The following is a 17,791-nucleotide window of genomic DNA, read 5'->3' on the forward strand; positions in this document are numbered from 1 at the left end:
GTGTTATTAGTAGGGCAAAAGTAATAACCAAATAGTCAATTTGCTGATAGAAAGACTTAGGTATGGTCAGACTTTTCTGCCAGCTGGGTACATGCACCCGAAAGTAAATGGCAAATAACCTGACAATGAGCAATATAATATATGCATTCCAAGTCCATATAACAAAACAGTGACTAACTCCTGAATTCTGTTCTGTGAGATTAGAAAAATGGATTGGGATTTTTATCCACTAACTGCCTCACTCGTGACCCTTTATTGTGTCTGGTATTGAAGCTTAGATGCATACAGGTGAATACTACAATACCAGCTACAGCCAATAGACAAGTAGATCCTTTGTTTAATCTCCTGCAAGCATAGCTACATAATAAACATATGGTGTAAGTGGCAATGCTAACTTGTACCCTAACTAACATGCTTTATGTTTTCTGTATTTTCTAGTATGAAGCGGTTAATTCAACAGACAGATGTAGAAATAATTAACATGATATTGATTTACAGTTAAGCTATCTTAACACGTTGAATGTCAAGTTATCGTTTTTTACATACTTGTAAATGAAATCTGAATCCATGATGAATGAAGAGGATTATGTGGATTGTTGGAATTGTACAGATATAAATTGTAAAGAAATTACAAAAATACATTTCTAGCTGAAACATCTTCTAACTAAACATGATGTTTTGATGCAAACCTGCAATAAGGCACCCATGAGTGTAAAGTGCTAGATGTCATTTTAACAATATGCCAAGTTTCTACCTAAGGACAATATATGAATATGGTGTTATACTACTGCTCATTCATTTCAACACCCCCCAGATTTGTTGATTTCTCTGTGAAGGATGAAAGTGATACATGTGTTTTGCGCAGAAATGAGTCCACCTGCTGTTATAAACCTTTTCAGTGCTGACATGCATCATATTTATACATCCTTTATATAAATAACCTTGAAAACTGTACTATTTTAAGAAATCGGGCTATGAAATCTGAGTAACAGAGAAATTATTGTGGTTGCCCATGGCAGCCAATCACAGCACAGCTTTCATATTTCAAGAGCAGAATATGAAATGAAAGCTCTGCTGTGATTGGTTGCTGTGGGTAAAAAAAATGTGATTTCTTTTTTACAAAGTTTCGAAATGTAAATCACCTCTAGATACAGTGAAAAAACTTTGACGTTTGCCTTGTATTGTAATACTGTGTAAAATTGTGGAAATGTGTGAAGTGATCTTCTATCTAGCTTCCAGGAAGGAACACGATCTGCCATAGACACATTCCGAAATGCTAAGGCATAGCTTATGAGAAATGGCTCACCTGGGGACGTTTTTCTTAATGCTTAGTCATTAAGACGTTAAAGGGGTTGTCTTTCCTCTTTTTAACTGATAGGTCATCACTAGAGATGAGCGAGCACCAAAATGCTCGAGTGCTCGTTACTCGAGTCGAACTTTCAGTGATGCTCGAGAGTTCGTTTCGAGTAACGAGCCCCATTGAAGTCAATGGGCGACTAGAGCATTTTTGTATATGACTGGTGCTCCGCTAAGGTTTTCATTTGTGAAAATCTTAGCAAATCACCAAAGTCATGTAAAAACCACAGAAATGGATAGGGCAGGCGAGGAGCAACATGCAGGGCTGCATTTCGGGCTCCGAGGTCTAACTATTAAGCCACAATAGTGGCAAAAGTGAGACCCCCCCCCCCCCCCCCGCACTGTCAGCATAAAGATCGTTCTCCTCTGCCACAGCTGTAACAGCTGTGGCAGAGAAGAACGATGTTAGCCCATTGAATTCAATGGAGCCGGCAATACAGCCGGCTCCATTGAAAGCAATGGGCTGCCGGCAAGCGCGGGATGAATTTTCGGGAAGGGCTTAAAAATATAAGCCCTTACCTGAAAATCATCCTAAAATGTGTAAAAATAAAAAAATGTATACTCACCTTTCTGCTGCAGCCGGAGTTCAGCCGCGTCTGGCCGGCAGTTCTCCTGAACTGCTCTGAGTAGTATTCAACAGCCGGGGATTTAAAATCCCCGCCTGCTGAATGAGCTGCCTCTGATTGGTCACAGCCTCACCAATTAGAGGCAGCTCTCACTCACACCCATTCATGAATTCATGAATGGGTGAGTGCTGCCTCTGATTGGTCCCTGCGCTGAGTCAATCAGAGGCAGCACTCACTCACCCATTCATGAATTCATGAATGGGTGTGAGTGAGAGCTGCCTCTGATTGGCTGTGGCAGAGGAGAACGATCTTTATGCTGACATAATTTTTTTTTTTTATTTTAACACATCTTAGGATGATTTTCAGGCAAGGGCTTATATTTTTAAGCCCTTCCCGAAAATTCATCCCGCGCTCGCCGGCAACCCATTGTTTTCAATGGAGCCGGCTGCATTGCCGGCTCCATTGAATTCAATGGTCAGTGCTCGTTTAATCGAGATGAGTACCGCGTGGTGCTCGTCTCGAGTAACGAGCATCTCGAGCACCCTAATACTCGAACGAGCATCAAGCTCGGACGAGTATGCTCGCTCATCTCTAGTCATCACTAGTTGATGGATGGGGGTACACTGCTTTGGACACTCATCCATTAGCTGATCATTTTTGGCCCATAGTTCATTGCAGTGGGCCGGACGTCGTCATCAGTGGCCAGAAGAGGATTGTTGAAGTGCCGGCTTCATTCCAATTGAAATCAATTGGAGAGCTGCTACTATACTTCTCTGCTTCCTACTTCTTGACTGGTCAGGACCAGATGTCCATCACCTACAGATTACCTTTGTATGATAAGTACACTTAGTTTTTTAATATACCCCAGTATTACCCCATGCAGCGTCTCCTGCATCTTATTTACTTGCTTATACAGTTAATTCACAAGTACCATACACTTGAAATCGGTATAGTTTGTTATTTATTATTTATGCTGGTATTTTGCCGGCAGTCATACATATGAAGAATACAACAGTTATTGTATCCAGACATTTTATCTTATGATGTTTTCATCAGTCGGACACTGGGGACATAGATCTCATCCTCTTATCAGGATTTTCACTAAGAAAATTTCTTAGAAGTCATAGGATGAATACTTCTTCCAAAAACGGTTTTGTTTGCTATAGTATTTCAGAAGCTACATGGCCATTTTGCTATGGGGATCTAATACGTCCATGCAAAGGTGTAACTTGGAGGTCCTGGGCCCCAATGCAAACCCTGTAACAGGGCCCCCAACTATAATGCTTTATTCATAGTACCGGGCTCTCTATATGGAGAGGAGAGGCTTTATAGGCCCCCTAAGGCTCATGGGCCTTGGTGCAACCGCATTCCCTATAGTTACACCCCTGCGTCCATATGCGTATAGCACTCTGATTCAAAGTAAGGCCGGCCTCCCATGGATGTAAGCATATTTCGTGGGCATTTGCCCTGTGTATTTGCGCAATAGACGTTGCATTTTTGCATGTGTGGGTGTGTATTTTACTGTATTTTTTGAGCTCTTATGCCCTGTGTATTTGCATGTGCAAAAATAAGCATGCAAGCACGCTCCCATTGATTTCAATGGGCAATTAAATTTAATTTGTTTAGTATGTGCTGATTCCGACTTTTTTTCTCCTACTTCAGTTTTCCTGATCATCAATGAGGATAAGTGCTTGATTAAGCTGTGAGTGCTGCTGCAGTATTTGATATTTTAGTGTAGTGCTAAAGTTAATGATTGCATGGTACGTTTGCTTCTGGGATTCAACCCTATTCCTAATATGGCGAATGTCTGCTTCAATATTGGCCAGTTTGTTGGCTACAGGGGTTAGTGCTCTGGACAGAGCCTTTTTGAGGAAACTTCGAGAAACAGAGAGTGAGTTCTTGCATGTCTGAGGTGCTCTCAGTGTTGGAGTCCTCCCCATCTTGCTGTTCCTCACTTGTTTCCAATGGCATCTTCGGTCCTCCATCAGGAGAGGCCGCAGGAGAAATTTCACCATCTCCATCGGTGAACTGCTTGGTCCCGGTGTTTAGGGAGTATCCCAAGTCTTCTCACTCTGGTTTGGCTTCACGATGTTACTGGTAAGTGGTTTTGAGTTTGGCTTGCAAGATTTTGGCAGTAAGAGAGCTCAGCTCATACGTGCGCCATCCAGCAGGCTCTGCCCTACCTGGCATATTTCGATATAACATATGTGACAAAAACTTCTTAAGCAATATTAGTAAAGCAATTTGTTGCATACACATTAATGCAGTTTTAAAAAAGCACACTTTTATTGAGATTTATCTTGCTTTGGTGTATCAATCACATTTCAATTAGATAATAAAGCAATCATTATACAAGGCACTGAATGGTAAAAGCTGGACACAAACAATCAGTGGTCTATTACTAAAAGAAATGCTGTAAACCTACTGTATCACTAGTAGAGATGAGCGAACGCGTTCGTCCGAGCTTGATATTCGTGCGAATATTAGGGTGTTCGGGATGTTCGTTATTCGTAACGAACACCATGCGGTGTTCTGGTAAATTAAACTTTCTTCCCTGAGACGTTAGCGCTTTTTTTTGGCCAATATAAAGACAGGGAAGGCATTACAACTTCCCCCTGCAACGTTTAAGCCCTATACCACCCCCCTGCTGTGAGTGGCTGGGGAGATAAGGTGTCCGCCTGATATGAAAGTCTGCCCCTCCCGCGGTTCGCTATGGATGCATTCTATATGCGCTCAATGGGGCCAGCGGCAGCAGCGCTGACCCCATTGAGAACATATAGAAGACAAATCCTTCTTCTCTGGCACAGCTGTAACAGCTGTAGCAGAGAAGAACGATGTTTGCCCATTGAATTCAATGGAACCGGCAATACAGCCGACTCCACTGAATGCAATGGGCTGCCGGCGATCGCAGGATGAATGGTCGGAAAGGGGTTAAATATATAACCCCTTTCCTGCAATTCATCCAGAAATGTGTTACACTAAAAATATATACCGGCGTATAAGGCGACGGGGCGTATAAGACGACCCCCCAACTGTCACCTTATACGCCGGTAATACAGTGGAGCAAAGAATAAAAAGCATTACTTACGTTTTTAGATGATCTGCGGCGCTCCTGCAGGCTGTCACTCCCTCCTGGTCCACGGCAGAGTATTGCTTTCTCCACGAAAGACTTTAAATCCCTGCCTCCAGAAAGACACGTGCCTTCAGCCAATCACAGCCAATGACAATGATGTCATTGAATGGCTGTGATTGGCTGTGTTTCTGGAGGCGGGGATTTCAAGCCTTGAAATCCCCGCCTCCAGAAACACAGCCAATCACAGCCATTCAATGACATCATTGTCATTGGCTGTGATTGGCTGAAGGCACGTGTGCTTCTGGAGGCAGGGATTTAAAGTCTTTCATAGAGAAAGCTTGTCTGCCGTGGATTAGGAGGGAGTGACAGCCTGCAGGAGCGCCGCAGATCATCTAAAAACGTAAGTAATGATTTTTATTCTTTGCTCCACTGTATTACCGGCGTATAAGGTGACAGTTGGGGGGTCGTCTTATACGCCCCGTCGCCTTATACGCCGGTATATATTTTTAGTGTAACACATTTCTGGATGAATTGCAGGAAAGGGGTTATATATTTAACCCCTTTCCGACCATTCATCCTGCGATCGCCGGCAGCCCATTGCATTCAGTGGAGTCGGCTGTATTGCCGGTTCCATTGAATTCAATGGGCAAACATCGTTCTTCTCTGCTACAGCTGTTACAGCTGTGCCAGAGGAGGACGATCTTTATGCTGACAGTGGGGGGGGGGGGCACTCTTGCCGCTATTGTGGCTTAATAGTGGGACCTGTGAACTTGAGATGCAGCCCACCATGTAGCCCCTCGCCTGCCCTATCCGTCACTGTGTCATTCCCATCACTTTCCTGAATTGCCCAGATTTTCACACATGAAAACCTTAGCGAGCATCGGCGAAATACAAAAATGTTCTGGTCGCCCATTGACTTCAATGGGGTTCGTTGTTCGAAACGAACCCTCGAGCATCACGGGAAGTTCGTTACGAATAACGAACACCCGAACATTTTGGTGTTCGCTCATCTCTAATCACTAGTAAAGGAGACACAAGTATGTTTTAATGAAGGAGCGACACTGATGACCTTCTTTCTTCGGGTAAGACGGAAATCTTGAGCATGTAGCTTTTCAATGCAGCTTATGAAACACAGTGTGTTGGAGGAGGGTAGTTAATTCTTATCCATCTGAAGTGCTGGCAAGAATGGAATGTATCGAGTCCATGAAAGCCTTCTTAGGTATTTTGTGACAAAAGGCAGATCATAACAAGATTGTCCTACGCTGCCATTAGTTTTCCCTCCATGCATTTGTTTATGCCAAGTAGCAGTTCCCCTTTCTTCGTCTGAACCTAAGCGGAAATAAGAAAACAAGGTCTTCATTTCTTTGCAGCACAAATGATTTATTGCACTATGCTGGTTGCTAGCCAAAACATGCAAGAATGTTGAAGAGCAACATCCTGAGATCAGATGCTTAAGCAAGTAGATTTTATAGTCATTGCAAAGTAATTTAGGCCATTCAGTTTTGATTCAGGGGATGAAAGCTCTCTATCTGATGCTTTAGTAGCTTATTCAAAGGCAAGTTATACCTGTTGTACTCTTCCAATTTGCCTATTTGCTCATAATATAATACATTGATGACATTCTCAACATACTCAGGTGAATGTGTGTTACCTTAAACCAGATGTATGTATGCACCAAAGTCTTGTTAGAACCATACACAAATAACTAATTGATATACACAAACTTCACACATCATCTAAATGATACACTAAGAAAAATCCATTCAGATTATCAGCCCTTTAGTGGGGTATGATATAAGAAAAGAAGGGGATATCCCATGGGTGTACCGTTGGGGTTCAACAGACTGGTGGTATCAGTGTCATAGCCTTTGAAGTGTTTACCTGGCATTGCCTTGCACTGTTGGTCATCATACCACAATCCTTGAATTGTGAACACTACAGGGACCTGTTAGCTGACCATCTGCACCCATATTTTCAGGAAGTCTTCCTCCAACTAGAGTGTCATTTCTACACAGGACAATTCTCTACGTCATTGAGGTAGGGAGTGGTGGGAGGAACATGACATTAAAGTTTCTGCATTGCCTTGGCCCCCAAACTCACCAGAATCTCATTGAACATGTTTGGTATATGCTGGAAAGGGCTGTGAGATCTGCTCCTACTTATCTGTAAAATATGAACCAGCTGATGGAGTTGCTGTAGTGGGAATAAGTCAAGTTGAGTATGGAGGATGGTCAACGTCTTGAGGAACCTGTTCACTGGTGCCTGAAAACTGAGATCACCTAAAAAAGTGGACCAACCCATTATTGATTAGGCTCATTTCTCTGCAGCATCAGAATGCCTTTGAAGGAGGCTAAGCTAATATGACTCGGTGGCTGAACTGAATTCTATGGCATAGCTGAGAGCCACAGGTTCTGATGCCAGAGGGAAAAGTGCAAACTCTCTTCAATGGGGTTAAGTGAGTAACAATAATGTATTTCTTTTCAGGGGTGCAAAGGGGGTACTTCTGTTGTAGAAGATATAATCACTAAGCAGGGGGCATAAAGATGGCATAAATACTGAGTAAGGCCTCATGTCCACGGGCAAATTAAGAATTAAAATCCGGAGCGTTTTTCCCGCACGCGGATCCGCGCCCCATAGGAATGCATTGACCACCCGCGGGTAGATTAAGGCCTCATGTCCATGGGGAAAATCAGATCTGCTGTGGGTTTGTAACACAGATTTGGGCTGCAGATGCACTGTAATTGTCTTTTATTTTTCATGCGGGAGATCAATTGAGCTATGTGCTCCCGCATGCGTGATCCGCACCTAAATGGAGCATGTACATTTTTTTTCATGCTCCAGAAATTTTTTTAATTACCATCCGCGGGTATTTATCTACCCGCAGGTGCTCAATGCATTTCTATGGGGCGCGGATCCGCGTGCGGGAAAAATGCTGTGGATTTTAATTCTTATTTTTCCCGTGGACATGAGGCCAAATACCCGCGGATGGTCAATAAAAGTGAATTTAAACATTTCTGGAGCATGAAAAGAAATGTACATGCTCCATTTAGATTAGGATCACGCATGTGGGAGCTCATAGAGCACATAGCTCAATTGATCTCCCGCATGAAAAATAAAAGATAATTACAGTGCATCCGCAGCCCAAATCCTCGTTACAAATCCGCAGCGGATCTGATTTTCCCCGTGGACATGAGGCCTAAGGGCTCCAACCCACTTGCGTTTTTTTCACGCGTTATAGCTTGCTTTTTTTTCATGCCATATGGGCTCCTGCACACTTGCGTTTTTTTCACACGTTATAGCTTGCCTTTTTTTCATGCTATATTGCTGCTTTTTTTTTTCACGCGATTGTCAATGGGACTTTCTAATGTTAAAAACGCACCAACTTGCAAAGCATTTTTAACATTAGAAAGTCCCATTGACAATCGCGTGAAAAAAAAGCAGCAATATAACATGCAAAAAAGGCAAGCTATAACGTGTGAAAAAAACGCAAGTGTGCAGGAGCCCATATAGCAAGAAAAAAAGGCAAGCTATAATGCGTAAAAAAAAAAAAGCAAGTGGGTTGGAGCCCTAACTGCATAATGAGCTATTATTACCAAGTTGGGGCAAAAAAAGAAGGGTAATTACTGAAAGTGTGCATAAACCTAGCATTATTACTGAGTGTAGGCATAAAGAAACATTATTACTTAGTGGGGGAAAAAAGTATTACTGTGTTGGGTGAAAAATGGGATATTACCACCATGTTTGGGGTATAAATGGTGGCTTAATTGCTGAAAGGGGGCCTACAAGTGGCATTATTACTGAGTGGGAGCATGAATTGTGTACTTTTACTGTGTGAAGGTACATGTACAGTGTGGTGTATACAGGGAGCAAAAAAAGGGAGATACTAATATTGTTTGGGGCACTACAGATGTCATTATTACTATCTAAGGCACTATAAATGAAGAGATTGTGTAGAGGTATGAAAAAACATAGGGAGGGTGCCGGAAAAGAGAGGCTATGAAGATGTCTATGTGTCACATTCTGTAAAGACAAGTAGTTGCTCAGAGAAGTCATCATGGTGGTCTGAGTCAGATGGAAAAGACGGAAAAAGTGAACAACTCAGAGGGGGCGTCACTGTGATCACTAGAGGTAACTGCACTGAAATCACGTGCATAGCGCTTATGTACAGCTGGCTTCTACCACTATATGGGTACCTTTATTTAAGTTTTTTTTTCAGTAACAGTATGGTGGTATTGTGTGGTCATGGTCGGGGGTATTATTTGGCCCTCATATAATGTTATTATTTTTGGGACTGATATTTAGAGTGGTCTTTTTTATCAGTAACAGTAGATCAGTATTATTCTGTCACTAGGAGTTGTTAATATGTCATCATGATGCAGTGGTATTATTGCCCCTTATATAGTGTTATTATATGAAGGTCTTGCTATTGTGGGTTTTGTTCAGTAACAGTATGATAGAAGCATGAATAGTGTTAATATTTCCACCTTGTATGTATGGTATCACATAATATTAAGGTCTGAGTTGAATTAGGGTTGTATTTGCACTATTCCCAAGCTTGTAAGGACGCACTTAACAGCCTAGTTTGTTTAAAGTGTGACTCCTTAGGAAAGTGTGTCCTATTTTTAAGGGTTCGTTCATACGGGGCATATGCGTACAACGTGGCATATAAAAATGCTTCCTGTATGAAATGTATGCATAGGGACAGCATTCCATATGCAGCCCATTCAAGGGCTGCGTATGATACCCAATGAAATAGAGCATATTGCAATTTATTTCTCCAGCATATTGATACGCAGTGCCTACACGCAGGTGTGAAAGGAAGAATGAAAGTCCATTGACTTTCATTGCCTCCATTCACCGCATGCTATGTTCGGGATATATGCGTGTGTAATACGCAGTTATAATGTGAACAGGCCCTAAGGCTACATTCACATGGGTGAGCGCGATATTGGGCCGAAAAACTCAGACTGATATTGCACTTGCCAACATGCGATAGGATCGCAAGTGTTTCCCATTGACTTCAAAGTGTCATGCAATGTCTGTTAAGGTCCCATTGAAAACAATGGGCGAGGAGTTCCGTTAAAAAATAGAAAGTGCTGTGAGAAAAAAGTTGCTCACGTGATTGAATCCCTTCAAAAGAATGAATATCATATCTGTGCGACTTTTAGGCAAATCGCATCGTTCGTGTGAATAAGCCCTAGGTTTTATATGGGGCTGATAAATGTTCATGCCCGAGGGGAGCCACATTCAAAATTTTCTATGGGCCCAGTCTGTCAATCTTTCCTAGTTACTCCCCTAGCCAGGGCATATGATTAAAGGGGTTGTCCCGCGAAAGCAAGTGGGTCTATACACTTCTGTATGGCCATATTAATGCACTTTGTAATGTACATTGTGCATTAATTATGAGCCATACAGAAGTTATTCACTTACCTGTTCCGTTGCTGGCGTCCTCGTCTCCATGGTGCCGTCTAATTTTCGGCGTCTAATCTCCAGATTAGACGCGCTTGCGCAGTCCGGGTCTTCTTCTTTTCTGAATGGGGCCGCTCGTGCAGGAGAGCGGCTCCGTGTAGCTCCGCCCCGTCACGTGCCGATTCCAGCCAATCAGGGGGCTGGAATCGGCAATGGACCGCACAGAAGAGCTGCGGTCCACCGAAGGAGAAGATCCCGGCGGCCATCTTTAACCGGTAAGTAAGAAGTCACCGGAGCGCGGGGATTCAGGTAAGCGCTGTGTGGATTTTTTTTTAGGTCCCTGCATCGGGTTTGTCTCGCGCCGAACGGGGGGGCTGTTGAAAAAAAAAAAAAACCCGTTTCGGCGCGGGGGCAACCCCTTTAAGTTCCTGCAATGGTTCTCTATGGAAAATGAATGCTGGTAACAGGCTAAAGTAGTCTAACAAAAGTAATAAAGATGAAGATATATATTTTGGATGTGAACAGTGCTGTGTAGTATTTGTATCGGCTTAGGAGGATATTTAATCAAACAAAAATCATCTCTTTATATTTTTGCTTTTTTACACATTTCTTGGTTCCTCAAATTTCTATTTTATATAGACACTTTACAGACTTTTGAGGTGTACTTAGATTTACATCTGAAAATGTACATCTGAAGAGGTATACAAGTGCAATCATTTCAAAAAATTACATTCTTTAAAAGTTTCATATCAGATGGACATTAGGTGACGTATGTAGTGTCTTAATGGTCCACGCCAATGAAATCACGTATTTCCATCACTGCACCCCTCACCTGATTGTCACAGTATGCATGTCTCCTCTGTATGTTACACTCACTTTCAAGCAGTGCAGCCTCCTGTCAGATAGATATCAGATACTATGTTGATTTTTAGATTTCTCCCTCTTTTCTGTTTCTCTATGCTGTACTAGCAACCCCATGATACATTAGCACAGCAATACATGATCTGCTAGAGCCAGTTTCATCTCTTGCCTGCTGGGAGGACAGTGTGATTGTCATTATAAGCTAAAGACCATAAGTATACAGTCATGGAGGATGAACTGTGATCTCCTTCATTATAACTGTGGGCCAGGAGCTGGATGGAGCCATGATAATAGACCGATAGTGACAGGAATTTCTGTTAGGATGTTCCCCCTCCCCGGTGAAAAACTTGTGTGCGGCAGTCCATGCAGTTTTATCACAAGGTGACTGAGATTGTTTTCTGCAGAAATCACAGAGAGACTAGTGATACACAATAAGATCACATGACTCAACTGAACATAAGGATTTCAAAAATTTTCAGAGAGAAAGGAATAACTAAAAGGACTTATATACACCGACTTATATACACTGGGGGACGAGTTAAATTATAATGATTCAAAAAAAATTCACCAGATTGGCCTTTCAACTTCATTATGGAAACAGTGTTGCAACAGGGAACAACATGAAGCAACATGAATTCTTATATGGGCATACTTTACCTGGAATTGTGTTATCAAGAAAGCATCCAAAGAAACCGCCAACAAACATTCTAGTTGTGAGAAGCACCGTTATGGTTTGGTCAAGTTCCTCCACTCCTTAAGCAAAAGAGACAAAAACCCATAATTAAACTTCAGTCTTCAGGCATCAGTTCCACAAGTACAATATGCTATGTACAGTACAATTTCCTTTTGACATTTGCAGTATTATAATGCTGGAGCTGTTATTAACAATCAGAGTTATAGACTCGAACAAGTCGGATTCCGCATGCAAGAGCTCACTGTGGAAACCAACCCTGTGCCCACCCGGCATCCGCCTGCATCTGTGTTGTGGATGGATAATCTGTACTGCAGATGAACCCAGCAGCTTGTCGTCGGACATCGCAGTACAGATTTTTTTTTCAAAATGTTTTTTTCCCGCACCATCGCTAGGCTATGAAGTGGAATCCATGAGCTTTCCGCAATATCAATTGCAGAAGGGCCACGGGTTGGATGGCTTCCATTGACTTCAATAGAAGCTGTTCGTGTGGAATCCGCATGCAAATGGAGCATGCTGCGATTTTTCCTCTGCTCGTGGAAATCGCAATTCGATTTTGCATGTGTGAAGGAAGAATCACTTTTCCATAGCATGTAATGAACGGCATTTGCAATACAAATCCGTTGGTGCCGTTGGCCTTAGGGTATGTTCACACACGGTGAAAAAGCTGCTGATTTTCCACAGCAGAATTTGATGTGGAAAGTCTGCAGCAGTTTACAGTACCAGCAGTATGGATGAGATTTTAAGAGGTTTCATCCATGGGCTGCAGAGAGACGAACTCCTGAGTACAGAGCCAACCAATGTACAGGGTAGCATGGGGAATTTACCCTGGTCAGACACACCTGTATAAGAGAAGAGAATGTCCTATTACCCAATGCCCAGTGAGAAGGGGGTTCTGTCACCTAATGTCCAGTGAGAGGGGATTGTCTCACCCAGTGTCCATTGCAAAAGAGTTATAATCCTAAATGTTCAGGAGGGGGACCCATTCAAGAAATCTTTACACGGAGCCCACTAGTGTATTAAAATAGCCCTGATTCTAGATTTTCAGATAAGATCTCTATTCTATCTGTGATTAATTTGTAAGCAGGTCAAGGGATTTTTCTTCACTCTTGCTAGTGAAAACCACATGTTAATAATATTTCCTTCTGTTGGATGAGACAAGAAGCAGTAACAGGCCCTTCAACTCTGATTCTGGCTGACACTGGACTTGCATATACACAACTGTAAAAGGTCAGCAGTATATAAATTGATTTTAACTCTCTGTTCTCCTAAGCATAGTGCACTACCTGGTGCCATCTTCATATTTCCTCTTCCTGTTTCTCTTAATATTCTATTTGAGCTAATTACCTTACTCTTTGTCTTAGTTACAGAGCCATTCAATGGTCTCTGTCCTATGTATCTTCTTTGAATTTTACTTATACTTGCATATCCTTATTAATGTGCAGTTCTGCCTTCTCTCTGATTTGCATATTGACTTGTCTCCATCTCTCGTCTTGCCTTCTAGAAACAGTGACATAGCAATATAGTGTGTAAGACTAAAAAAAAGACATCTATCCACCCAGTTTGAAATTTTCCTCTGTCGATCTAGAGGAAGGCAAAACCCCCCATGAGATAGAAGCCAATTTTCCTAATTTTAGGAAAAAACAAATCCTTTCCGACTGCAAATCTGGCAATCAGAATAATCTCTGAATCAACAATCCTTCTGAAGTAATTAGTGATTATAACATGTAATATTGTAATGCTCTAGAAAGGCATCCAGGCCCCTCTTGAACTCTTTTAGTGAGTTCACCATCACCACATCCTCAGGCAGAAAGCTCCATAGTCTCACTGCTGTTACAGTGAAGAACCCCCATTCTCGTATATTGGTGCAGAAACCTTTTTCCTTCTGTGCTGCTTTATTTCTTAGATTTCCGGTGATCCATTTAGAATGATAGAAAAAGAAGGAAAAAAAATGTCAGAAAAAAAGGATCCGCGCTCACAAGTGGAGTAAACTGAGGATAGATTAACGTGTAAATGATGGTGAGATATAACACTTACTTGGAAGGAGGGGGGTATGATGCACAAATGCCCCCTCCTCAGAGTGTCCACCACAAGATATAGAGCTATGCTCCAAATTGCATAGTGATGATCCAGGTGTTAAAACCAAACGAAAATTTTTTTAATAAGGCAACGCGTTTGGTGCGAGGTAAAGCACCTTTCTCAAGCCATACATATGGTGCTTTACCTCGCACCGAAACGCGTTGCCTTATTAAAAAATTTTTCGTTTGGTTTCAACACCTGGATCATCACTATGCAATTTGGAGCATAGCTCTATATCTTGTGGTGGACACTCTGAGGAGGGGGCATTTGTGCATCATACCCCCCTCCTTCCAAGTAAGTGTTATATCTCACCATCATTTACACGTTAATCTATCCTCAGTTTACTCCACTTGTGAGCGCGGATCCTTTTTTTCTGACTTTTTTTTCCTTCTTTTTCTATTATATCTGGGGGAGTTCTGATCTCAGATCCCCCAGTCTGTATCTGCAGCTCTCCTTTTGATCTAAAGGATTGGAGTACTGAAGAAAAGATGTACTGTGACCGTATCCACATAGCCTAGTTAGTGTGGATTGGACCTACCTGTGGCGCTCTCTACCTTTGTTTTCCCATTTAGAATGATGTCACTGCATGGGGAGAAGCGAACCTCACTGACACAAGAGTGGTACACAGGAGTCCCTTTCTCGAGATCGGCAGGGTCTCAGCGGTGTGGACCCCATCGATCAGCAAGTTAAAGGGGTTGTCCCGCGCCGAAACGGTTTTTTTAAATATTCAATAGGCCCCCCATTCGGCGCGAGACAAACCCGATGCATGTGTTAAAAAAAAAACACGGTTAGTACTTACCCAAATCCCCGCGCTGCGGTGACTTCTTACTTACCTTACTAAGATGGCCGCCGGGATCTTCACCCACGATGCACCGCGGATCTTCTCCCATGGTGCACCGTGGGCTCTGTGCGGTCCATTGCCGATTCCAGCCTCGTGATTGGCTGGAATCGGCACATGTGATGGGGCGGAGCTACGAGGACCAGCTCTCTGGCACGAGCGGCCCCATTCACCAGGGAGAAGACCGGACTGCGCAAGCGCGTCTAATCGGGCGATTAGACGCTGAAATTAGACGGCACCATGGAGACGGGGACGCTAGCAACGGAACAGTTAAGTGAATAACTTCTGTATGGCTCATAATTAATGCACGATGTACATTACAAAGTGCATTAATATGGCCATACAGAAGTGTATAACCCCACTTGCTTTCGCGGGACAACCCCTTTAATCCCTAACCTGTGGATAGGGAATAACTTGACATTCTGGCACAACCTCTTTAAAGGGGGTCCCTACTGATGAAACATAATACAGCAACCAAAACAGTAATTAGGAATGTATAGAATACATTTTTTCCTAAACAAGTCTCCCAAAATTCATGAAGGATGTTAATTTGAAGACAAAAAATATATCTAAGGAATTGCAAAGAGTTCACAACTTGCAGATGTAAAGACCTTTACAAATAAAAGTCACTGCAAATGAAAGACAGAGGTTAACAAAGAAAAAGGATGTAAGTACTCGGAAAGGCTTCCATAGTAACATGACTTAATAGTCATGAAATGAATCAAGGGTTCATAAAAGAACACTGATTTGCTGAAGTAGCTGTAACAATAGTAATAAATACTGTTACATAATGTGATTGACCAGGCACTAAAATCAAGCCAATTTTTTTTAAAAAATCGACCAAAAATCGTTTTTCATTCAAGTGAGTGTGCTTCACCCAATTTTGGCAAGGGCAACATCTGAATGGAGATTTTCAAAGTCTATGCAGATGTTGTCCTCAATGGGATTTGAATATGGGACAGCAGCAGTGAAAGGCAAGAATGTTAGCAACTGAGCCACATTCATAGAAAAAAAACACACGTTTAAAGCTAATTCTTACTCCCATTGATTGGCTATCTAGGCTCATGATACGTTTTAGGAAATTGGGTCTGGTATTCCTGAATTCTTCATTAATTGCTTAACACTAGTTAAAAATAAATCTTCAAGGTCAATTAGAGAGCAAAATTAGGACACCAAATTACAAGCCATATAATTTTATCACCACCTGGTGCTTTTTTACAATTTCAAATTACAATTACAAATTCTCAATAGAAGAGCATAAATGATACCACAAATGGCTAAAGTAAATTACTACAATATATATATATTTTCCGATATAATACAAGTAACAGCCTGGCAAACTGCTATTAAAGCCCACTGATACACACAAAGCCACATTTATGGCAACATTTTCAGTGAAGTACACTCATCTCAAATCCTGTTGGCTTGAAAAATACAAAAATGGAGGAAATGAGCAACCGTGAAACTATCTTAATGGTATTCAGCAAAAATGGTTTTACAGATTCTTTTTTATATCTGTCAGCATAGTTAGTGTGAGTCATCAGTAAATCACAGATGACCACGTTATTGATAAAATGTTTTAACAAATGGAACATACTTTCCCATGAGTTTGCCAAATGCAACAACATTCGTCTTACGTGATTTTTGGAATCCCTCTCCAGGATACTTCGGCTTTGCATTATGACATCCTACAGATACCATAATAACTAATGGCTGAACTCTTGAGATGCTCTTTGGCTCTGTTCACATCTTCATTGTAGCTTCTGTTTAGGAAATAGTCTCTTAAGTTAAAAGTGAAATGCAGTATCTTGTGCCAAATCCATGGTGTGACAGCATCAGAACTCGACTGACTCCATTGAGGTTTCCATAGTTGGGACAGTAAAAACAACAATGCATTCAGGAGTATTACTGCCATCAAAAAGACGGAACTTCAAATAGTACCCCCTGAATTAAACCCCAAAGGTCAGAGTAAACATGGTCAACTCCTTGGAAGCAAAAAGTATGGTTTCTAAGAAATCCCAAGGCGGGGTGTACTTCAATTGGTCCTTTATTTTCAATACTTAATTTTTGCCCTGATTTCAATAGCATCACTACCTTTCCTGCATATGCAGATGCGCCCTTTCTTCGCTTCCCTTTTTGGCTCAATATGTCCCACGATGTGTGGCATGAGATGACCAGCTTGTGAAAAAAAATATGATTTTGCCATACCTTGTCAGATATTTTTGCTATATGTGGCTGCCCAGTGATGGGATTTAATAATAATAATCTTTATTTATATAGCACCAAACATATTCTGCAGCGCTTAGAAAAACAGGGGGTTACAGAAAAACAAAAGTACAAAAATACAAAAACCACAGTTACATATTAATCTGTTAATGAAAACAGTAGAGGTGAGGGTCCTCCTCCAACAAGCTTAAATACTACAGATAATGGGGTGATACAGAAGGTTACAGGGCTGGAGATCTGCCTGGTATGGTGAGGCGGAGAGTGTGGGGTTGCTATACACATAAGCAATGGCCAGACATTAAGCCGTGTGGTGGCTGAATCGGTGTGACTGCAGGGGGTGGTTGATGGTGGCTAGCAGGGCTAGCAGTCACTAGGACAGGGAGCACATTGTCAGGCGGAGTACAGCGGGTTTGGCTTAAGGGATATGGTATGCCTCCCTAAAGAGTTGCATTTTTAGAGCATGCCAGAAGTTTTGTGAATCAGGGATTGCGCAGATAGTTTTGGGTAGCGAATTCCACAGGACTGGTGCTGCTCTGGAAAATCTTGGAGGCGGGAATGAGAGGTTGGACTTAAAGTGGCACTCAGTCTGATTTCATTAGCAGAGCGAAGGGCCCGGGCTGGGTGGTGGATTGAGATGAAGGAGGCGCTGTAGGGCGGCACAGTGCTATAGAAAGCTTTTTGGATAAAGGTAG

General features: G+C 42.1%; 1 protein-coding gene across 1 annotated transcript in view; it reads right to left on the minus strand.

Annotated features, from left to right (window-relative positions):
- Positions 1-6,022: 6,022 nt before the first annotated feature.
- The window catches only part of LOC136610028 (solute carrier family 23 member 1-like), a 175,860-nt gene continuing 164,091 nt past the window's right edge, over positions 6,023-17,791 (minus strand). Inside the window, exons 11-12 of the mRNA XM_066589299.1 lie at positions 11,923-12,018; positions 6,023-6,324 (exon numbers count right to left, since the gene is read on the minus strand). Of these exons, the coding sequence (XP_066445396.1) occupies positions 6,149-6,324; positions 11,923-12,018 (272 nt within the window). The 3' untranslated portion in view covers positions 6,023-6,148. The remainder of the gene's footprint in view (positions 6,325-11,922; positions 12,019-17,791) is intronic.

This window comes from Eleutherodactylus coqui, chromosome 2 (assembly GCF_035609145.1).
Source record: "Eleutherodactylus coqui strain aEleCoq1 chromosome 2, aEleCoq1.hap1, whole genome shotgun sequence".
In the NCBI taxonomy this organism is placed as follows: domain Eukaryota; kingdom Metazoa; phylum Chordata; class Amphibia; order Anura; family Eleutherodactylidae; genus Eleutherodactylus; species Eleutherodactylus coqui.